At 48.2% G+C, this 23068-nt stretch overlaps 1 protein-coding gene and 1 long non-coding RNA gene across 4 annotated transcripts; one reads left to right on the forward strand and one right to left on the reverse strand.

The window, feature by feature from the left end:
* The first annotated feature begins 5825 nt into the window (after positions 1-5825).
* Positions 5826-21801, forward strand: MSL1 (MSL complex subunit 1). 3 transcript variants are annotated; one of them, XM_077971576.1, is made up of 10 exons: positions 5826-6615; positions 7134-7229; positions 10244-10467; positions 13961-14343; positions 16248-16295; positions 16748-16812; positions 18057-18124; positions 18551-18675; positions 18844-18916; positions 19296-21801. In XM_077971576.1, exons 3-10 carry the CDS (start codon positions 10265-10267, stop codon positions 19384-19386), a joined length of 1056 nt encoding a protein of 351 aa, XP_077827702.1. In that variant the 5' UTR covers positions 5826-6615; positions 7134-7229; positions 10244-10264; the 3' UTR covers positions 19387-21801. The 3 variants fall into 3 exon arrangements, with proteins under 3 accessions (XP_077827702.1, XP_001096195.1, XP_014975061.1); XM_001096195.5 differs by having other exon boundaries at positions 5826-7229; XM_015119575.3 differs by lacking the exon at positions 16248-16295 and having other exon boundaries at positions 5826-7229.
* Positions 11207-12443, reverse strand: LOC144335686 (uncharacterized). Its single transcript, XR_013406744.1, has 2 exons — positions 11673-12443; positions 11207-11359 (listed from the first exon to the last, which is right to left on the reverse strand). It is a non-coding gene; the product is annotated as an uncharacterized LOC144335686 (long non-coding RNA).
* Positions 21802-23068: the final 1267 nt, after the last annotated feature.

Raw genomic sequence — 23068 nt, forward strand, 5'->3', positions numbered from 1 at the left:
TGCTAAGGAGAAAAATTAAGCAAAAAAAGGGAAGAGGCAGTTTGGAGAAGACTGTGTATACATAGGGGGGCCAAAGGTCTCAGTTGACATACAGTAAAGAGCTGAAGGAGGGCCCGGCGCGGTGGCTCAAGCCTGTAATCCCAGCACTTTGGGAGGCCGAGATGGGCGGATCACGAGGTCAGGAGATCGAGACCATGCTGGCTAACACGGTGAAACCCCGTCTCTACTAAAAAGTACAAAAAATTGGCCGGGCGCGGTGGCTCAAGCCTGTAATCCCAGCACTTTGGGAGGCCGAGGCGGGCGGATCACGAGGTCAGGAGATCGAGACCATCCTGGCTGACACGGTGAAACCCCGTCTCTACTAAAAAATACAAAAAACTAGCCGGGCGAGGTGGCGGGCGCCTGTAGTCCCAGATACTGGGGAGGCTGAGGCAGGAGAATTGCGTGAACCCGGGAGGCGGAGCCTGCAGTGAGCTGAGATCCGGCCACTGCACTCCAGCCTGGGCGGCAGAGCGAGACTCCGTCTCAAAAAAAAAAAAAAAAAAAAAAGTACAAAAAATTAGCCAGGCGAGGTGGCGGGCGCCTGTAGTCCCAGCTACTTGGGACGCTGAGGCAGGAGAATGGCGTGAACCCAGGAGGCGGAGCTTGCAGTGAGCCGAGATCCAGCCACTGCACTCCAGCCTGGGTGACAGAGCGAGACTCCGTCTCAAAAAAAAAAAAAAAGAGCTGAAGGAGGTGAGGGAGGAAGTCATAGGGACATGTGAAGGAGGAGGGATCTAGGTAGAGGGAGCAGCAACTGCAAGGGCCTGAAGGCCAACAGAGTGAATAACAGTAGGAGCTAAAGTCAGAGAGCAGTACCAGGGAGCCAGATCCTACAAGCCTTATTATTTTACTTTTACTCCAAGTGAGATGGTAAGCCATGAGAGGGTTCTAAGTGGAGAAAGATCGTGATCTCCCTCCTATTTTACCAAGACCACTGTGGCTGCTGAGTAGACTTAAGTGATGGAAGGCAAAGGTTGAAACTGAGAGACCAATTAACAAGGTTACTGCAATTAAAACAAGTGAGATAGGATTGTGTGGCAAAGGCCAAGGTGGAAGTTGTGGTGGTGGTGAGAAAGTGTGGGATTTTGGACTAACATACATATATATATATGTGTGTTTTTTTTTTTTTTTTTGAGATGGAGTCTCCCTCTGTCACCCAGGCTGGAGTGCAGTGGCGCAATCTCGGCTCACTGCAAGCTCTGCCTCCTGGGTTCACCGCATTCTTCTGCCTCAGCCTCCCAAGTAACTGGGACTACAGGCACCCATCACAAAAAAATGCCCAGCTAATTTGTTTTTTTTTTTTTTTTTTTTGGGACGGAGTCTCGCTCCTGGGTTCGTGCCATTCTCCTGCCTCAGTCTCCCGAGTAGCTGGGACCACAGGTGCCTGCCACCACACCTGGCTAATTTTTGTGTTTTCGGTAGAGACAGTGTTTCACCATGTTAGCCAGGATGGTCTCAATCTCCTGACCTCGTGATCCGCTCGCCTCGGCCTCCCAAAGTGATGGGATTACAGGCGTGAGCCACTGCACTGCACCCGGCCTTTTTTTTTTTTTTTTTTTTTTTGAGACGGAGTCTCCAGCCCAGGCTGGAGTGCAGTGGCGCGATCTCGGCTGACTGCAAGCTCCGCCTCCTGGGTTCACGCCATTCTCCTGCCTCACCCTCTGAGTAGCTGGGACTACAAGCGCCCACCACCACTCCCGGCTAATTTTTTGTATTTTTAGTAGAGACAGGGTTTCGCCGTGTTAGCCAGGATGGTCTCGATCTCCTGACCTTGTGATCCGTCCGACTTGGCCTCCCAAAGTGCTGGGATTACAGGCGTGAGCCACCGCGCCCAGCTGTATTTTTTTTTTTTTAGTAGCGATGGGGTTTCACTGTGTTAGCCAAGAGGGTCTAGATCTCTTGACCTCGTGATCCGCCCACCTCGGCCTCCCAAAGTGCTGGGATTACAGGCGTGAGCCATCACGTCCAGACTTGGACATAAATTTTGAAAGGCAATAGGATTGGCTAATTAGATATGCGGTGACAAAGAGAGGAAGACTGGGCTGGGTTTGGTGGCTCACGCCTGTAATCCCAACTTTGGGAGGCCGAGGTGAGTGGATCACTAGGTCAGGAGTCCGAGACCAGCCTGACCAACATGGTGAAATCCCCGTCTCTTTTTTTTTTTTTTTTTTTGAGACGGAGTCTCACGCTGTTGCCCAGGCTGGAGTGCAGTGGCGCGATCTCGGCTCACTGCAAGCTCCGCCTTCTGGGTTCCCGCCATTCTCCTGCCTCAGCCTCCTGAGTAGCTGGGACTACAGGCGCCCGCCACCGCGCCCGGCTAATTTTTTGTATTTTTAGTAGAGACGGGGTTTCACTGTGGTCTCGATCTCCTGACCTTGTGATCCGCCCGCCTCGGCCTCCCAAAGTGCTGGGATTATAGGCTTGAGCCACCGCGCCTGGCCTAATTTTTTTTTTTGTATTTTTAGTAGAAACGGGGTTTCACCGTGGTCTCGATCTCCTGACCTTGTGATCCGCCCGCCTCGGCCTCCCAAAGTGCTGGGATTACAGGCGTGAGCCGCCGCGCCCGGCTGAAATCCCCATCTCAGCTAAAAGTACAAAAATTAGCCAGGCATGGTGGTGCACACCTGTAATCCCAGCTACTCAGGAGGCTGAGGCAGGAGAATGGCTTGAACCCAGGAGGTGGAGAGGCTGCAATGGGCCAAGATTGAGCCACTGCACTCCAGCCTGGACAACAGAGCAAGATTCCGTCTCAAAAAAAAAAAAAGAGAGGAAGACTGTAGAAGTGTTATTTGGGTGGTGGGAATTCAGTAGCTTGATTTTTAGATGTAAGTTTCAAATACCTAGGCTGGGCGCGGTGGTTCACGCCTGTAATCCCAGCACTTTGGGAGGCCGAGGCGGGTGGATCACAAGGTCAGGAGATCGAGACCATCCTGGCTAACACAGTGAAACCTCGTCTCTACTAAAAAATACAAAAAATTAGCTGGGCGTAGTGGCGGGTGCCTGTAGTCCCAGCTACTCGGGAGGCTGAGGCAGGAGAATGGCGTGAACCCGGGATGCAGAGCTTGCAGTGAGCAGAGATTGTGCCACTGCACTCCAGCACTCCAGCCTGGGCGACAGAGCAAGACTGTCCAAAAAAAAGGAAATACCTATTAGACATCCAACTGGGTATGTATACTAGACAGTTGGATATATGATTCTGGAGTTAAGGGATGAGTCCAGAAAGAAACATAAATTAGGGAGCTGTCAGCGTAGAGATAGTGCAGAAAGTCTTGACACTGAGGGCTGGGCACAGTGGCTCACTCCTATAATCCCAGCACTTTGGGAGGCCCAGCTGGGAGGATCGCTTGAGCGAGTCCAGTACCAGCCTGGGCAACAAAGGAGACTCCATCTCTACAAAAAATAAAAAGCCAGGTTTGGCAGCCCAAGCATGTTGTCCCAGCTACTCAGGAGACTGAGGTGGAAGGATCACTTTGTCCCAGGAGGTTGAGGCTGCAGTGAACCGTAATTGTGCCACTGTACTCTAGCCTTGGGGACACAGCGAGACCCAGTGCCACTAACACACAAGAAAGCCTTGATTGGCCGGGCGCGGTGGCTCAAGCCTGTAATCCCAGCACTTTGGGAGGCCGAGATGGGTGGATCACGAGGTCAGGAGATCAAGACCATCCTGGCTAACATGGTGAAACCCCGTCTCTACTAAAAAATACAAAAAACTAGCCGGGCGAGGTGGCGGGCGCCTGTAGTCCCAGCTACTTGGGAGGCTGAGGCAAGAGAATGGCGTGAACCCAGGAGGCGGAGGTTGCAGTGGGCCGAGATCTGGCCACTGCACTCCAGCCTGGGCAACAGAGCGAGACTCCATCTCAAAAAAAAAAAAAAAAAAAAAAAGGAAAGCCTTGACATGGAAAGAGATCACCACATTCTTTGTGCCATCTCATCCCTGCCCACTCCATTAGTTGGTGTCCCTAAGCTCAATACTTCCCTTGCTGATCAGAGGCTATACAGTCTGTTGGAAGAGGGCTGGGCTCTCTTGGCTTTGTAACACATTCACACCCATTTGTTTAAAATTTCCAGTGTTTCATGCTTCGGGCCCACAAAGCACAGACAATTTTTTTTTTTTGTTTTGAGACAGAGTCTCGCTCTGTTGCCTAGGCTGGAGTGCAGTGGTGCGATCTCGGCTCACTGCAAGCTCCCCCTCCCGGGTTCACACCATTCTCCTGCCTCAGCCTCCCGAGTAGCTGGGACTACAGGCGCCCGCCACCACGCCCGGCTAATTTTTTTGTATTTTTAGTAAAGACGGGGTTTCACCACGTTAGATAGGATGGTCTCGATCTCCTGACCTCGTGATCCGCCCGCCTTGGCCTCCCAAAGTGCTGGGATTACAGGCGCGAGCCACCACGCCCGGCCACAGACCCAGCTTTAATGAGAGGTTTTCACATCAGGCCAGAAAATGTCAGTCTTCTCCATCTCCATAGAGATTCTAAAAAGCACACCTCAGACAGAAAAGAAAAACAAGCAATCAAGACTATTTCAGGGCTGGGCACGGTGGCTCACGCCTGTAATCCCACCACTTTGGGAGTCCCAGGCGGGCAGATCACCTGAAGTCAGGAGTTCAAGACCAGCCTGACCAAGGAGAAAGCCTGTCTCTACTAAAAATACTAACTCAGCTGGGCGTGGTAGCGCGTGACTGTAATCTCAGCTACTTGGGAGGCTGAGGCCGGAGAATCGCTTGAAGCAGGGAGGCGGAGGTTGCGGTGAGCCGAGACTACACCATTGCACTCCAGCCTGGGCGACAGGGTGAGACTCCGTCTCAAAAAAAAAAAAAAAAAAAAGTTTTTTTCACGAGGAATTCTGAGGACTTGTTGGCTCAGTTGCTTGCACATAAAGATGCACATACATGAAGCTGGAGAGATAGGAAGAAGCGCTCAACATAGAACACCCTAAGTATCCCTATCCCTTTCAAGGACTAAATCCCTTCAGAGATTTCCTTTGCTTCAGTCCTTCAGGAGCCTCCCGAAGATGCTAGGAGTTGTTTAAGAAGGCTGGAAGATGGCCGTTGGGAAGGAACTGTTGGTAGCTGGCAATACTTCATCCCAAGGAGGCGGTGGCAATAGCTCCCTGGGCAGCAGACATCATGGATTTTCCTCCCTCTGGGAACCAGAGGTCCCCGAGTTTCTGGTTTGAATCCCTTAGAGACAAAGAACTTCATTATCTCCCATACCCGCGTGGGACTGCTGGGGAGGAGACGGGGTGGAGGGGTTAGACTTCTACCCCCATGAAACACCCGCGGGCTCAAAGAGGAGCCTGGATCCTGACTGGTCCAGGAGGCGTGCGAGGCCGCGGGGCCCCTCCGGCGTGGGCCAGGCGCGTTGCCAAGGTGCCCGAGGAAGGGGCCGCTCGGCGCAGGCCGGGGACGTGAAGCGCTCCGGGTGCTCCCATGTAGGCCACACATAGGCCGCCTGCACCCTCCTTCCTCTCAACTCCATTCTCTCGCGCTTCTTTTTCCCGGGGAGCCTCCGCTTTCCCCTTCTCCCCGCCGCCGCCCTCGCCCTTCTTCCCTCTCCTGACCCTCCCTCAGCTCACCCCTCCCTCGGCAGCCCACCTTCACCCCGCTCCTCCGCGCGCTCCTCGGTCCTCGCCCATCAGCCCCGGCCTCCCCTCGCCGGCCCCCGGCCCCCGCGGTCCCCTCCCTGCCCCCCTCGAGGCGGCGGCGGCCCCTTTCACAATAGCGCGGCCCGCCTCCCTCCTCTCGGCTCCCGGTGCACTCCCGCCCGCTCCCCTCCCCGCGCATGCGTTCTCCGGTCGGCGGCGGCTGCGGCGGTGGCGGCTACGAGCGGCTCCGTTTTTTTAAAGGGAAACGCTGAGGCGCCGGGGGTGACTGTGGGGGAGGGGGACCCTGAGCCGCGGAGACCCCCGGGGGAGGCGACAGACCCCCTCTCCCGGAGTAGGAGGGCTTTGGGCGGACCCAGCCCTCCACCCCCTCCTGAGGAGGAGGGGGGTGGAAATGGAGGCTCGGGGCGGCTGAGGCGAGCTCCGGGGCGGGGGGCCGGGGCGGGGAAGGGGGGGTGCGGGGTGGGGAGACGAGGCGGGCCCGGCCGGGCCAGGGGGGGCCGAAGCGAGCTCCGGGGATGAGCTCGGGGGCGGCTGGGTGCGAGCTCCTGCCTCTGAGGCGAAGGCGGCGGCGGCGGCAGCAGAGGCGGCGGCGAGGCCCCCATGGGCCGGCGGCGGGCCTCAGCCGCGGCCTCCACGTCTCCGCACGCCGGCGGGATGGCGCCCGGGTCCCGGAGGAGCCGCGCTAGCGAAGGCCTGCCGCCGCGCTGCTGAGGCGAGCCCGCCAAACTCCCCTCCCCCCCTTAGTCCTCGACCCCCCGCACCTCGCCCCTTCCCCACCCCCTCCTCCGCCTCGGTGCCCGGCGCTGCTCCGGACCACTATGACCATGAGATCCGCGGTGTTCAAGGCGGCCGCGGCCCCTGCCGGCGGCAACCCTGAGCAGCGACTGGACTACGAGCGGGCTGCGGCGCTGGGCGGGCCCGAGGACGAGCCCGGGGCGGCCGAAGCCCACTTCCTCCCCCGGCACCGTAAGCTCAAGGAGCCGGGGCCCCCGCTGGCCTCCTCCCAGGGCGGGAGCCCCGCGCCTTCCCCGGCCGGCTGCGGCGGCAAGGGCCGGGGCTTGTTACTCCCGGCCGGGGCGGCCCCCGGGCAGCAGGAAGAGAGCTGGGGCGGTTCGGTGCCCTTGCCCTGTCCGCCCCCGGCCACCAAGCAAGCCGGCATTGGGGGGGAGCCCGCCGCAGCCGGCTGCAGCCCCCGGCCCAAGTATCAGGCGGTGCTGCCCATTCAGACGGGCTCTCTCGTGGCGGCGGCCAAAGAGCCTACGCCCTGGGCTGGGGACAAGGGTGGGGCGGCCTCCCCCGCTGCCACCGCCTCGGACCCGGCGGGACCCCCACCACTACCTCTGCCCGGGCCGCCACCCCTCGCGCCCACCGCCACCGCCGGGACCCTGGCGGCCAGCGAGGGCAGATGGAAGAGTATGAGGAAGAGCCCTCTCGGGGGTGGTGGCGGCTCGGGAGCTTCCAGTCAGGCCGCCTGCCTCAAACAGATCCTTCTGCTGCAATTGGACCTCATCGAACAGCAGCAGCAGCAGCTGCAGGCCAAGGAAAAGGAGATCGAGGAGCTGAAGTCAGAGAGAGACACGGTACGGGAGGGGTTAATCTGCATTCGGGCCGAGGAGCGAGTTGTGCGCATGCTCGGGGGAAGGGGGCTGTAGGAGGTTAAGGCACCCCCGGGTTAAGGGTAAAGGAGGTTGGCCACCGGCAAAGGAGTATCTTAGGCTCTGGGTCTCTGAGAGTCAGGCTCACAGACACGTTGGGTTGGAGGGAAGGGTTAAAGGGCAACCTCCCAGGGGAAGGGGAGGGGTTTCAGGTGCCAAAGGGTTAATTTAAAATGACAGCCCCAGACGTGTGGGAAAGATGTTTAGTGGGAAAAGACCTGATCTGTGACGGGTTAAAAATGAAAGGGTGGGGTGTAGGTGTTGTGGCCTTATGGAAGGGTTAAATTAAAGAGCTATTGCGTTAGAAATGCACGGTGGAGGAGAGGGTTGTAGCAAGCAGCTGTTGCTCTCACCACTGCTGCAGCATCTTTAGATAGGAGGGCAGTAGGCCTTTTAGTGGGCACAGGGGTAGAGGTGATTTATATGGAATCCTATTTTAGTTTTCTTAAATGATATTAAGAGAAGCACTGCCTTTGATTTCAGACAGCTTTTAATAGGAACCTGAGTTCTAATACATGACCCACTGACCAGGTCCCTTGTATAAGCATGGTGTTTGAAGCTGGAAGATTTTAGGGCATCAGGGGAAAGTAAGCTTATTAAATGTATTAAATATACCTCCCCATCCTTGTTTTAGAATCTTAGGGAATAGGAAAGTCGTTTATTATTTCTTTACTTCTGAGTAGCTTGGACGACACAGGCTTGTTTTTACTGCAACAGTAGTTAAGGGCACCTCCGCGTTAAAACATATTCCTTCAGATATGAGGGAATCTGGGGTGGGGGGTATTACTGTGCTAGCATACCTTACAGCTGCCTAAAAATAAACATGGTTTCTACAATTGTTGTGTTCAGGCTGCAGCAATCTCTCTTTCCCTCTCTCCCTCCCTCTCTCTCTCTCCCTTTCTCTCTCTCTGTGTCTGTCTCTCTAAGAGCTCTCTCCCTCCCTCCCCGCCGTCCTCATCTCTCCCTCTCTCCTCTTTCTGGCGTCGTGTGCGCTAAGAGCTGAGCAAGGGAGCAGGCGGCTATTCATTTTGTTTGCTTTCCAAATGAATCGCATCGGGTGGCTGTTTTATTGGAGAATGCATTCTGCAAGGTGGATTGGGAGCTGGGGCAGGTCTCATTAAAATATCTCATGGTGTTGATTTGTGGAAGTTACTCAACATGGAGGTGGCACTGCTCAGACTGTACTGCAGTCTAGGGGTGTGATGGTACCGTAATTACAACAGATCATATCCTTCTATGGGGGGGAGTGGGAAGACAAGGACCAGTGAAGGAGAAAAAATCAAGGAAATGTCACCCACAAACGGTGGTTAAGGGCTGTGAATCAAAACATATACAAGGAGATGAAATGAGAGTATGGCTGATGGGGGGTTCTCTGCTGATTATGGAGGTTTCTGCTCAGTTCCTGAGGTAATGGCCCCTTTGCAGGCTTTCCTAGTCAGGAAAAGTGGGGTGAGTTAAGGATAGAGTGTCAGAACTTGGTACTCACTGCTTCTGTTGTGTATTGCAATTTTAATGTTGCTTAAGCTTGTTTCACTTATTCCAGTTGTTGTTTGGCCTTGTCTGAAATCTATGCAATGAATGTAATGAAGGCAGCATTAATATCACTGTCTAACCCAGATAAAATTCTTGTAATAGAGTATAAGTAGCACAACACCTTTTCTCAAAACTAAACTAACACAAAGTTTTCAATGATAATAGACTTCCATTTTCTGTTTAGATTTTTAGTCCTTTTAATTAAAACTAAGGAACTTTGATTTTAATAAATATTTAGATGAATAGGTATAATTTTTTGTGTTACCTCAAATACAAAGCAATGTGTGTATGTCATGATGGTTGGAATTTATGGGTACTGATTTCTATTTTCCAAATGAAATGTTCATTGTTTTAAAAGTACCCCCTCCCACACATACCCCTTTCAAGTAACACTGCCATTCCTGGTAGCACTGTATGAGCTCTTAATTCCTTCTCAATGTACTGTTTGCACTTTTCTGTTGTGCATAGAGTTTTGGGGTAGAAGTAGAGAGGAAAGAATTTGGACAATCTTAGGGCCTCTTAAAAGAACATGTAGGCTGGGCATGGTGGCTCAAGCCTGTAATTCCAGCACTTTGGGAGGCCTAGGCGGGTGGATCACAAGGTTAACACTGCCATTCCTGGTAGCACTGTATGAGCTCTTAATTCCTTCTCAATGTACTGTTTGCACTTTTCTGTTGTGCATAGAGTTTTGGGGTAGAAGTAGAGAGGATAGAATTTGGACAATCTTAGGGCCTCTTAAAAGAACATGTAGGCTGGGCATGGTGGCTCAAGCCTGTAATTCCAGCACTTTGGGAGGCCTAGGCAGGTGGATCACGAGGTCAAGAGATAGAGACCATCCTGGCCAACATGGTGAAACCCTGTCTCTACTAAAAATACAAAAATTACCCAGTGTGGTGGTGGGCGCCTGAAATACCAGCTACTCGGGAGGCTGAGGCAGGGGAATTGCTTGAACGCGGGGTGGAGGTTGCAGTGAGCCATTGCACTTCAGCCTGGGTGACAAGAGCAAAACTCCATCTCAAAAAAAAAAAAAAAGAATATGTATACAATTAATTCTGGAAACTCCCAAACCAACTTGGAACCACAAGGATAGCAGTAGCAGAGACCATGCCATTAAAAGGCATGTTATGGTCCCTCCCAGTGGAGAGGATCTCCTTACAGAAGAATGAACTACAAATTCCCCCATGCCTCTTCCCATCTAGTTTGGCCTTTAAAATTAAACAGTATACCTTGTCTTCTCTTTTTTGTTTAAGGGAAACTGTTCAAATTAATGTCTGCCTATTTAAAAAGTTGAGTTGATGTGGTCCATAGAAAGAGGCAGAAGACTATATGATTCCTAAATGGGGCTAAGTATCTGTGTGTTTAATTTTTTATGTGTTAAGTCTGCATTTTGCTACTCTCTCTTTTAGCTCCTTGCTCGGATTGAACGTATGGAAAGGCGGATGCAGCTGGTAAAGAAGGATAACGAGAAAGAAAGGCACAAGCTGTTTCAGGGCTATGAAACTGAAGAGAGAGAGGAAACAGAGCTATCTGAGAAAATTAAACTGGAGTGCCAGCCGGAGCTTTCTGAGACATCCCAGACTCTGCCTCCCAAGCCTTTCTCATGTGGGCGGAGTGGAAAGGGACATAAAAGGTGTGCTGATAACTTTGTTTGATGAGGACACTTGTTACTAGTGATTGAGAGTAGGGGATTATTGGGATTTATGAATTTGTTTTATAGCAATCATAACTTGCTTTAGAAGTCTTCTATGCTGAGGGCCGGGTGTGGTGGTTCACACCTGTAATCCCAGCACTTTGGGAGGCCGAGGTGGATGGATCATGAGGTCAGGAGATTGAGCCCATCCTGGCCACCATGGTGAAACCCCGTCTCTACTAAAAATACAAAAAATTAGCCAGGCATGCTGGCGGGTGCCTGTAGTCCCAGCTACTTGGGAGGCTGAGGCAGGAGAATCACTTGAACCCGGGAGGCGGACGTTACAGTGAGCCAAGATTGCGCCACTGCACTCCAGCCTGGCAACAGAACGAGACTCCATCAAAAAAAATTTTTTTAAAGTATTCTGTGCTGAGAAACTATCTTGAAACATTCTTATGCGGACTGTAAAAGTCTGCTTAGGAGTATTTTGGTCACAGTAATAATTATTGAATGCAGGCCGGGCGCGGTGGCTCAAGCCTGTAATCCCAGCACTTTGGGAGGCCGAGGCGGGTGGATCACGAGGTCAGGAGATCGAGACTATCCTGGCTAACATGGTGAAACCCCGTCTCTACTAAAAATACAAAAAACTAGCCGGGCGTGGTGGCGGGCGCCTGTAGTCTCAGCTACTTGGGAGGCTGAGGCGGGAGAATGGCGTGAACCCGGGAGGCGGAGCTTGCAGTGAGCCGAGATCACGCCACTGCACTCCAGCCTGGGAGACACAGTGAGACTCCGTCTCAAAAAAAAAAAAAAAAAAAAAAAAAAAATAGTTATTGAATGCAGCTTACATCATAAAAAGAATGGACAACAAGTGTGACAGCTGAGTTTCTTAAAACTATAGCAATTCACGGCCGGGCGCGGTGGCTCAAGCCTGTAATCCCAGCACTTTGGGAGGCCGAGACGGGCGGATCACGAGGTCGGGAGATCGAGACCATCCTGGCTAACACGGTGAAACCCCGTCTCTACTAAAAAGTACAAAAAACTAGCCGGGCGTGGCGGCGGGCGCCTGTAGTCCCAGCTACTCGGGAGGCTGAGGCAGGAGAATGGCGTGAACCCGGGAGGCGGAGCTTGCAGTGAGCTGAGATCCGGCCACTGCACTCCAGCCTGGGCGACAGAGTGAGACTCCGTCTCAAAAAAAAAAAAAAAACTATAGCAATTCACTTCAAGTTAGGAAGTGTTAAATTCCTTCATTGTGTTGTGCACTGGTAGACATAGAAAAGTAAAATAGAGGCCAGGCGTGGTGGCTCATGCCTGTAATCCCTTTGAGAGGGCAAGGTGGGGAGGGAGGGATCACTTGCGCCTAGGAGTTTGAGACCAGCCTGGGCAACATAGTGAGACCTCACTTTTACAAAAAATCCAAAAATTAGCCGGGCCTGGAGGTATGCACCTGTAGTCCCAGCTACTCAGGAGGTTGAGGCCGTGAGCCTGGCAGGTTGAGGCTACAGTGAGCTGTTATTGTACCACTGCACACTGCACTCCAGCCTGGGTGACAGAGTGATACCCTGTTTCAGTTTTTAAAAAAAGGTAAAATGGAACTGTCCTTGGACTCAGAGAAATTAGCCCAACTGTAAGGATGGGCATACATTTTGAAAACTCAGAATTCAAATGCAGTAAAATATGTAGATGTACAACACCTGATATAAACTAAGGTTTATTGTTTGTTTGTTTGTTCTGTCACCCAGGCTGGGGTGCAAGTGTCGCCAACATGGCTCACTTCATCTTCCACCTCTTGAGCTCAAGTGGTCCTCCTACTTCAGCCTCCCATGTAGCTAGGACCATAGGCACTCACCACCATGCTTGGCTAACTTTTTTTATTTTTTTATAGAGACAGGCTCTCACTTTGTTTCCCAAGCTGATCTCGAACTCCTGGGCTCAAGTGATCCTCCCACCTCGGCCTCCCAGAGAGCTGGGATTACAGACATTAAACTAAGTTTTGTAAGATGCAGGGATATTAAAAATTATTCTGGGTTAGAATTGTGAAACTTTAAGTAGGAAATCAGTCTTGAAAAAGAAGTATAGCCGGGCACGGTGGCTCACACCTGTAATCCCAGCACTTTGGGAGGCCAAGGCAGGCGGATCACGAGGTCATGAGATTGAGACCATCCTGGCTAACATGGTGAAACCCTGTCTCTACGAAAAATAAAAAAATTAGCTTGGTGTGGTGGCACATACCTGTAGTCCCAGCTACTCGGGAGGCTGAGGCAGGAGAATCGTTTGAACCCAGGAGACAGAGGTTGCACTGAGCTGAGATCGCGCCACTGCACTCCAGCCTGGGCAGCAGGGTGAGACTCCGTCTCAAAAAAAAAAAAGGAGTATAAAATTTAGGTTGGTAAAGAGGAAGGGAGATGACTTCCTTGAGATGTGGTAGGGGAAGAAGGGAGGAAGAAAGAGGCTAGAGAATGCCAGCAGACAGCAAGAAAAAGGAAATAAAAGTTATAATTAATGTGGTACAGGGTTGGGGGGAAAAGGAAAGAGACTGATCTCTGGGTTACAGGAAATAGGTGCACCTAATGTAGTGGGTTGTAGTGGTACCTAATGATGTTGGCTAAAGGACCTTGAATATTCTTCTTTTTTTTTTTTTTCTTGAGACGGAGTCTCACTCTGTCGCCCAGGCTGGAGTGCAGTGGCGTGATCTCAGCTCACTGCAACCCCTGCCTCCCAGGGTTAAGCAATTCTCCTGCCTCAGCCTCCCAAGTAGCTAGGATTACAGGCATGCGCCACCACGCCCAACTAATTTTTGTATTTTTTTTAGTAGAGACGGGGTTTCACCATGTTGACCAGGCTGGTCTCGAACTGCTGACCTCAAGTGATCCGCCCACATCGGCCTTCCAAAGTGCTGGGATTACAGGCGTGAGCCACTGCACCTGGTGGACCTTGAATATTCTTAAGCATGAAAACTCCTTATTCAACAAACATTTACTGGCCAGGTGCGGTGGCTCATGCTGGTAATCCCGGCACTTTGGGAGGCCTAGGTGGGTGGATCACCTGAGGCCAGGTGTTCGAGACCAGCCTGACCAATATGGTGAAACCCTGCCTTTACTAAAAATACAAAAAAAATTAACCAGGTATGGTGGTATATGCCTGTAATCCCAGCCACTTGGAAGGCTGAGATAGGAGAATTGCTTGAACCTGGGAGGCAGAGATTGCAGTAAGCCGAGATCATGCCACTGCACTCCAGCCTGGGTGACAGAGCAAGACTCTGTCTCAAAAAACAAAACAAAACAAAATAAAATTTACTAATGGCCTATTTTATATACTGCTAAGCCTGGGCTGTTCCTGCTCATGACTGCCAAATGAACACCAGACATTTAGGTACCTGAATACTTGTCATTTTGGGGCAAAATAACCAGTTTATTCTTTTGCTCCAGAATGTATTCAAATTAGATTTTATTCAAGTGTCAATATATTTTATAATGTTTTCTTCCCTATCTAATAGGAAATCCCCATTTGGAAGTACAGAAAGAAAGACTCCTGTTAAAAAGCTGGCTCCTGAATTTTCAAAAGTCAAAACAAAAACTCCTAAGCACTCTCCTATTAAAGAGGAACCCTGTGGTTCCTTATCTGAAACTGTTTGTAAACGTGAATTGAGGAGCCAAGAAACCCCAGAAAAGCCCCGGTCTTCAGTGGACACCCCACCAAGACTCTCCACTCCCCAAAAGGGACCCAGCACCCATCCCAAGGAGAAAGCCTTCTCAAGTGAGATAGAAGATTTGCCGTACCTTTCCACCACAGAAATGTATTTGTGTCGTTGGCACCAGCCTCCCCCATCACCGTTACCATTACGGGAATCCTCTCCAAAGAAGGAGGAGACTGTAGCAAGTAAGGCATAGAGAACACTTGCTCTTATACCCTAGTGGTGGCGGTCAAGCTAACAAGTGTGAAAATGCCTTTGGCATTTTTAAAAAAGTGCAATCAATAAAGCAGAGTTCTGTCAAGAATGAGTAAGTTAACAGCCAGAGACAGACACTGTGCAGGCATTGCAAATAGATGGAATTACAGCAAAATGTGCTCAATGTATTTGCCTGCTTACAACACTGGGAGATGTGTTTGCCAGTAAGTTGCTCATCACAAGAGCACCAGACTTGGGGGTGTAATCTCCGGCAACTTGCATGCCCTCTGAAAGAAGGGTTTTCTGTGCTGTGAAATGCATAGAACTATACTTTGCCATGCACGACTGTTCCTGCAATTGATATTGTGTGAAATCTGGGAGGGTGGTCTTTGGGTGTTCTCAGGGGCCAATGGTAATTTTTGGGTTGGGGAGCCAGCTTGGGGTGGGGAATTTTCACCTGGGCCTCCGCTCTTTAACTATATAAACATTTATCTGTATATCTATGTCCCTGTCTGGGGGGCAGGAGGAATCTGCCAAAGACCAACAGTCTTACTTTATCTTACTATACTTCACAAAGGTTCTAAAATGTGAAGAGTTTACTTGGATTGCAGTAGCCCATTGGTTGTTCATATATTTAAATAAAATGGTCTACAAACTATTTTTCAAACAATAAGGACTATCTTGGGATATCTGAGCTGCTTGGGGAGGGTGTGGGGTGTGGGACCTTGGTCTTCATTCCCTTTTTTTTCGTTTATGGCTTCCACACAGAGATGCTCCCCTATCTTCTACATCAACCAGTAACTGGAATGTGCCTTCAATCATGTAATATTAGTCTATGTCAGTCACTGCGGTTACTCTGGGGTAATGGTTGGGGAGGCCTTCTAGGATAGAGCCGCAGTCCCAAGTTTCTACCACTGTGTCTTGCCTAGCAGGATGGGGATAGAAATCCATTCCAGTGAGACAAGAGCATTCTCCAGGCTTTGTTTGGCTGTTTTGGTGACAAAATTAAGTGGGAAAGCTAGATTAGTCATCTTAATGATCTAACCTCTATTAGGCCTCACACTTGAGTACATTAGATCAGGATCCTGATCTAGATTCAGATTTTTGTCGGTTCAGTCAGTTGAACAGGTTCTTCCTTAATGGTTAACCTTTTTTGCTGCCATGGCAATGCTGCGTAACAACTTAAGAGAAACGTGAAGCAACTTCCCATCCGGGATTGGGTAATGGCTTGGTCCAGAGCTGTTCTGTGTGACTGGCTATTTTTGAAAATCCTGTCTTCCCTAGTACAGACAATTTCAAACACCTCTGAGATTGTGGGCATAGTGAAACAAAGGAATCTGACTGGGGAGATCCCAGCCCCTTGAGGAGCCTGAGTTGTGAATAAACACGTGAATCCTTATTCTTGATGCCCCTATCTCAAGAGGAAGGCTCAATGGCTTGTTCTAGGGGAGCCAAAGTTTTTGTGCATGTTGTTCAGGCTGGACCAGCAAGGTAGTTTGTTTGGAGGGAGGAGGGAGCTGTTTAAGAAGACTACATATGTAAGTTTTGAGAACACTGATCTTTTATTTGAAAAATAGGGTCAACTTTTACTCACCTGCCATGTTCTGAGTTTAAGGTTTGATATCCTTGGCCATCAACTGTTGCAGGGAAACCACCCTAAATAATGAAGAAAAGAAGTCGTCTCAGTGTAAAAAAAAAAAGTGGTGGGCTTATTTTCTTTTCTTTTGTCTGTTGTTCCCTCTTCCCCTCCCCCAGAGAGAAATTCTCAAAAGAACAACTCAAAAAACAAAATGGCTTCCTAGTGAGAACTTCAGTGATGATCCTTTCCTCCATTTGGGGTATGGGCTTTTTTTCTTTTTACACTGAGATTATTCTTCTTTCCTGCATTATTTAGGGTGTCTGATGCCATCAAGTGTTGCAGGAGAAACTTCAGTCTTGGCTGGTGAGTAGAATAGGAATTGTGCTGGCTGGGCCTGGGGTGGGGGTTGGTGGGATGGTGGATGGTTGGGAGCTGCATTCCCCATCCACTGGATGTGGGAGAGTGAGATTTCTTGGTGTATGATTGATTACACTACTATAGACTTCAAAATGACAACAAATTTCAGTTGTTTTTCAGGAACTGCTATAGCATCCATTATATGAATTGTCAGGTATTGGTTTAGGGTTTTTGTGATCCTGAGTTTGGCAGACTGCAATGGCATTTTAGGTTCTTTTATACCATAGCAAGGACACTGAATATGGCTTCAGGGAGGCCATAGAATGGATTCCTATCACTTGGTAACTTTGTCTCATCTGGGGAGAGACCTCTTATCCTAGTGAATAGTTGTGCGACTTTAGATTTAAGGGTGGTTCCACCCCTCCTCCCTTTCTTTTTCTCTCTTTTTTTTTTTTCAGTTCCTTCTTGGAGGGACCACTCAGTAGAGCCTCTAAGGGACCCAAATCCTTCAGACCTTTTGGAGGTAGGTAACCAAGAGCAGTCAATTGAAGAGAGTAAGAGATTAAATAGAACATGAGGGTATAACTTGAAAATGTCATAGTACTATGGATGAATTAAATAGAATTTTAAGGCCAGACAGAAACTTGAGAAATTATCTGGTCCAGCTCCTTCATTTTATAGATGAAAAAACAGGTCCAGAGTAGTTAAGTGATTGATTAAAAAATAAATAGCTAGGTAGTGTTCAAAATAGATTTTTTTTTTTTGAGACGGAGTCTCGTTCTGTCGCCCAAACTGGAGTACAGTGGCCGGATCTCAGCTCACTGCAAGTTCTGCCTTTCGGGTTCACGCCATTCTCCTGCCTCAGCCTCTCGCGTAGCTGGGACTATAGGCGCCCGCCACCTCGCCCAGCTAGTTTTTTGTATTTTTTAGTAGAGACGGGGTTTCACAGGGTTAGCCAGGATGGTCTCGATCTCCTGACCTTGTGATCCGCTTGTCTCGGCCTCCCAAAGTGCTGGGATTACAGGCTTGAGCCACCGCGCCCAGCCCAAAATAGATTTTATGCTAAGTAGAAAAGTCAGGGCTGGGTGCGGTGGCTCATGCCTATAATCCCAGCACTTTGGGAGGCTGAGGCAGGTAGATCACCTGAGGTCAGGAGTTAGAGATCAGCCTGGCCAATGTGGTGAAACCCTGTCTCTACTAAAAATACAAAAATTAGCCAGGCTTTGTGGTGCACGCCTATAATCCCAGCTATTTGGGAAGCTAAGACAGGGAGAATTGCTTGAACCTGGGAGGTGGAGGTTGCAGTGAGCCAAGGTCGCACTACTGCACTCCAGCGTGGGTGACAGAGTGAGACTCCATCACAAAAAAAAAAAAAAAAAAGCATGTACCCCTCAGCCATAAAATTGTATATTCTAAGCTCATTTGACTCTTAAAGTTTTGATTATTTTAAGGTCAGATTCCTACAAAGTATGGAGGCGAGGAGAGTTTATGGCAGTCTGGGGGTTTTAGTTTGATGTGGTGTTTACCTTGGAAAGTTAGGAAATGATTTTGAAATTTGGAGATTCTAAAAGGGTGTGGATGGGGAAAGGAGTATGTGTTTTGTTGATTCTGTTACCAGGAGGTTCCCATACTATCCATGGAACCCACAGACTCAGGTAGAACTGGAAGGTGAAAGATTTTACATTCCTGGAAGCTGGAAATTAGTATATGTGTGTAACTAATAATACATGGTGATAAATAGCTTATCAGCTGCTTTTCTTTACACAGAACCTGGATGACAGTGTGTTTTCGAAGCGGCATGCAAAACTGGAGCTGGATGAGAAGAGAAGGAAAAGGTGAGGCCAGAGATGCCCATCCTGGAAACAACTGAGCCCTAGGACCTAGGACAGAGGATCAGGGAACCTGACCTCCCTCTTTCATGCTGTGGAGAATCTTGGAGCACTTAACACTCTTACATTACTGGCTTCCCAGTTGGTTGAATATCTTAGTTGGAAATGGTAGTTGTTGTAGGAAAACATGTTTGGCCTCTTTTTGTGTATGACCTTCCTCAGTTCTACTTTCTGTGGAACACCAACACATGATCTAGGCAGTAGGCTTAAAACAGCACTCCTTTAACCAGGCAGGCATTTCTCTTTACCCTGTCTAGAGGAGTCAGCAGGAGTCTTCCTACCATCTGGATTGTGTGAGTTGTTTTTATAGAGCAGGTTTTGCGTAAACAGTAATGTTGGGTTTGTTTGTTTTGTTTGGTTTGTTTTTCCCAGATGGGATATTCAGAGGATCAGGGAACAAAGAATTTTACAGCGACTGCAGCTCAGAATGTATAAAAAGAAAGGAATTCAGGAATCTGAGCCTGAGGTTACCTCATTTTTCCCTGAGCCAGATGATGGTAAGTTGTGTCCATCTAAAAGAATAGGTTTTTCAAAGAAGGAGGAGGGTGCAAGGCTCCAGGGTACAACTTGCTCTGAATGAATGAAGTGTATTTTGGAGCAGATATAACTTCTAGACATTTCCCATCTATATTACTAATAAGCTCCTGTTTGACTTTCTCCCATAGTTGAAAGTTTGATGATTACCCCCTTCTTGCCTGTTGTAGCATTTGGACGACCATTACCAAAATTAACTCCACAGTAAGTATACGTTTTTTTCCTCCCCTTCCAGGTAACCTACACATCCCTCTCAGACTTCATGGAAGCCTAGATATGAGGTGGAACCAGGTGGCTTAGGGATAGCCATGGGTCTTTGACAGAAATGAGGCTACCTGGGCAACGAGCTTTTGTAGTAAGATTCCCAAGCCAATAATTAGAAGGATTGCTTTTTGAGATAGAAGTAGATGATTCCATCACTTTAATGGTACACAGTTGTTCTGGCTTTGAGGCAGGAAAGACACTCCAAACTAGTCAGAGATAGGAGTGATAAGGGACATAGTGACATTTTTGTAGTTGCTATCACGTCCACACTGAATCCCTTCTAGTCTTGCAAGTTGATTTCTTCATCCTCTTTTGCCAGGAATTTTGAGCTACCCTGGTTGGATGAGCGTAGCCGATGCAGGTTGGAGATCCAGAAGAAGCAAACACCTCACCGGACGTGTAGGAAATAGCTGTGCTGGCAAGAACCTTGTCTTCAGATAGTTGTAGCATGCCATTCCAGAGAGTGGCAGAGACCTGTATATGTGACCTTTGTCCTCACATATGTTATCACTCGCTGATAATACCCTTTCATACTCCCTTGACTTTGTTTTCATCACTCTGATTTCACAAAAACTCTTCCATTTGGCTATTTGTGAGTTATGGAGGGTGATTGGGATTTCTTTTCCCTTTTTTGGGAAATGGGCTCTCAAGCTAAAGCTATAGGCTGGCAGATTCAGAAGTTTCAGGGGTCTGTTTCTATACATTTGCCTATGTTAAAGGGGTAAAAGGGCTCTCTTCATTAGACATGTGGAAGATGAAGCAACCCCTTCCTTTAGAACTGTGCCTGCATGGCACTCTTCTCACCCTGGTACACCCTCCTTATAGTGGGTATAGTGATTTTTAACCCTAAAACAAAACAAACAACCTCACCATGAGCTTTAGGACCAGATGAGGAATGACAAGTGAAGCGATGAAGCAAGCCATCTTCACAGAGTATAAAAGACATCGGAGAGTTGGTAGATAACTGTGAAGATAGTTCTCTTAAAACTATTCTGTGATACAGTCATGTGGAAAGGGATGTTTGGCTGTGATTGTTTTCTCAGTTAATGGGTAACTGAATTTCTTTACCCCTCAAAAAACAAAATATTTGGAAAAGAAAGTGGGGATGGTTAGTTTCAGAACAAGTTACAGCTGTAAACAAAAGCAGTTAGCATTTGGGATGGCATGCCAAAACCTGTATAGATGTCCTTGTATCACATCACTTCTCAAGTATTCCTTCATTGGGCTTCATCCTTTTAGCTGGGCTCTTGGTGGTGGGATAGAGACTTAGGGAGGGTAGAGGGAGAGTGTGGAAATAGGTGCTTCCTTTGGCTGGCAAATGTCTACATCTTGAAACAAACAGATGTACCTAATGAGCTTCTCCATTCACTTTGTAAAAATAAGATTTGTATGTGTACCATCTTGGTCCTCTCCCCTCCCCCATTTTGTTAAAATATCAGGATAGCACTCCCAGGCCACTTTGGTCTCAGTGTAAGATCCCTATTAACTATCTGAAAGGAAAATAGAGCCAAGACCTCTGGTCTCAAATATATAGGAATTGCCTTTCTTTAGTCTTCAGGACTATTGTGTGAAAACAAGTAGGGGTCTAATCTCCTAGAAGGTAGGGGCTTTTATCCTTAAAGAGAATATGTCCCCAGATTATTAGCACTTTTAGAGGAGAAGCCAAGGTATGTAGGGTGTGTGGCTGGCCCATCAGTGGAGCACGAGAGAGAATGGGATACCATTGTGGGAAGAGAAAAGTTCCTCAGGGGCCTCCCACTGCTAAAGCTTTTTGTGAGATGTTGATCTGTGCTTCCTGGATTTGACTTTTAAAGGAATTATTCTGGCAGCACATGTAGTATTCTTGGATGATCTTGCTGCTCTTATTTCTCCTTTTGTGTGTGTGTGTGTGTGGCTATGGGTTTTCATTTGTAACTCCATCTGCTTAGGAGAGTGGGCTCTCTATAAGGGAACCTGCTGTAAACTTCATTGCAGCAAGGATGTAGAGAGAAATAGGACTTAATTCCACTAGGGGCTCTCATCTCACACCTTAAGGAGAAGGAGATTTCTAGAAAAACTGGGCCAGATTTTCTTTGTTCTCCATCATTTTAATGTGGCAGGATGTTCAATTTTTCTTACTCTTACCTATGTTATATTTCTTCATAACGTGTCCAAAAAGAAGAAAGACGCAATGTGTCTCTTAACTTTGTTCTTTGATCCCTCTCAGTTTCTTCTTGATTTCAGCATGTGTCAGATTCCTAATTTTGGATATGAGTTAGCAAATTTAACCATTATGTTTGTGCCCTACCCAGGGGACTCCCCAGTTTCTGACTTGAAGTAGACTGAGAAGAATCCACGAGGTGCTATTTGGCCAGACTTAAGTAGATTCTATTTCCTTGGTTCTCCCTCTCCCTGAGGACCTCTTATTTTATTGTCCCCTCTTCTAGGTTAATTCTCCTTTGATTTGACTTTGTTGAGAAGGAGGTTGGAGAGTAGATTAGCAAAGTTCCAAGTGCAAAATTACAGTGTGTTAGAGTGTGGGGGGAAAATTAGTCTTATTTTTCCCTACATGGGATACAACACTGTGAATTCAATCTTCAACTGAAGGCCCTGCAGTTCTCCTAAAACATAGTTGTTTGTTTTTCTTTAACAAAGTTTAAGCTAGTGTTAATAAATTAAAAAAAAAATTGCTTGTCTGTCTACTTCAGCTTTGTTTTATGCCCATTTCATATTGTTGTCTGTGTTGTAATTCATAACTTTTGATACCATTTCTGATGTGTAAAATTGGTTGTCTTGTAAATATCTTATAAAGAGTTCAATTGTAAATAAACTATTGTGGCTGTTAATTTTTGAACTTCTGCTTCAATTTATTATATTTATTGGCAAACATTAAACAATTCTGCTTGTATATTTGAAACATTGGAAAAAGAAATCCATTTCCACAATAAAAAAGAGTAACACATTATTTTCCCCTTTATATAAGATACTCACTTTCATTTGTATATAAGTAGAATGTATGTTTCATCCTTCTCAATTGTCTAGTGTGCTTCCTTAAGTATAATCAGCAACTTGGCTGGGTGCAGTGGCTCACGCCTGTAATCCCAGCACTTTGGAGGCTGAGGTGGGCAGATCACTTGTGGTTAGTGGTTCAAGACCAGCCTGGCCAACAGTAAAACACGGTAAAATCTCATCTACTAAAAATGCAAAAATTATCCAGGTGTGGTGGCATGCACCTGTTATCCTAGTTACTTGGGAGGCTAAGGCAGGAAAATCTCTTGAACCTGGGAAGTGGAATTAAGCCAAGATCAACCTACTACACTCCAGCCTGGGCGACAGTGAGACTCCATCTCAAAAAAAAAAAAAAAAAAAAAAAAAGACTGGTCAAAAAAAAAAAGGGGGGGTGCTGGGCATGGTGGCTCACATTTGTAACCCCAGCACTTCGGGAGGCTGAGGCGGGTAGATCACCTGAGGTCAGAAGTTCGAAACCAGCCTGGCCAACATGGTGAAACCCTGTCTCTACTAAAAGTACAATAAATTAGCCAGGTGTGGTGGCAGGCACCTGTAATCCCAGCTACTTGGGAGGCTGAGGCATGAGAATCGCTTGAACCCAGGAGGGGCAGAGGTTGTGGTGAACCGAGATCATGCCATTGCACTCCAGCCTGGGTGACAGGGAGACTCCAACTCAAAAAAAGAAAAGTATAATTAGCAACTTCAGAAACGAGATTATAGGATACTTGGTCCCTGGTGTCTAAGTTAACAAAATCTTACAGTTGGAAAGACCTTAGAGGTCATCTAGTGTGACCCTGATACATGATTTACCTTTGATAACATTCCAGAGGAGCAAATTCTAGCTTCTGCTTCAACAATTTGTTTTTTACATTACATTTTTCCCCCTAAGTGTTTGAAAATTCTTGCTTGTTGACAAAAATCTAACTTCTTGTAACTTAAACCCATTGGTTTTTGCTTTGCCTTCTAGGATAATGAAAAAAAGATCAATTTCTCCTTTTCTTCATAGTCCCTAAAGATTGCTGTGGCTCGAGGCCGGGCAAGGTGGCTCACGCCTGTAATCCCAGCACTTTGTGAGGCCGAGGTGGGCGGATCACGAGGTCAGGA

This window comes from Macaca mulatta, chromosome 16 (genome assembly GCF_049350105.2).
Source record: "Macaca mulatta isolate MMU2019108-1 chromosome 16, T2T-MMU8v2.0, whole genome shotgun sequence".
NCBI classification, from domain to species: domain Eukaryota; kingdom Metazoa; phylum Chordata; class Mammalia; order Primates; family Cercopithecidae; genus Macaca; species Macaca mulatta.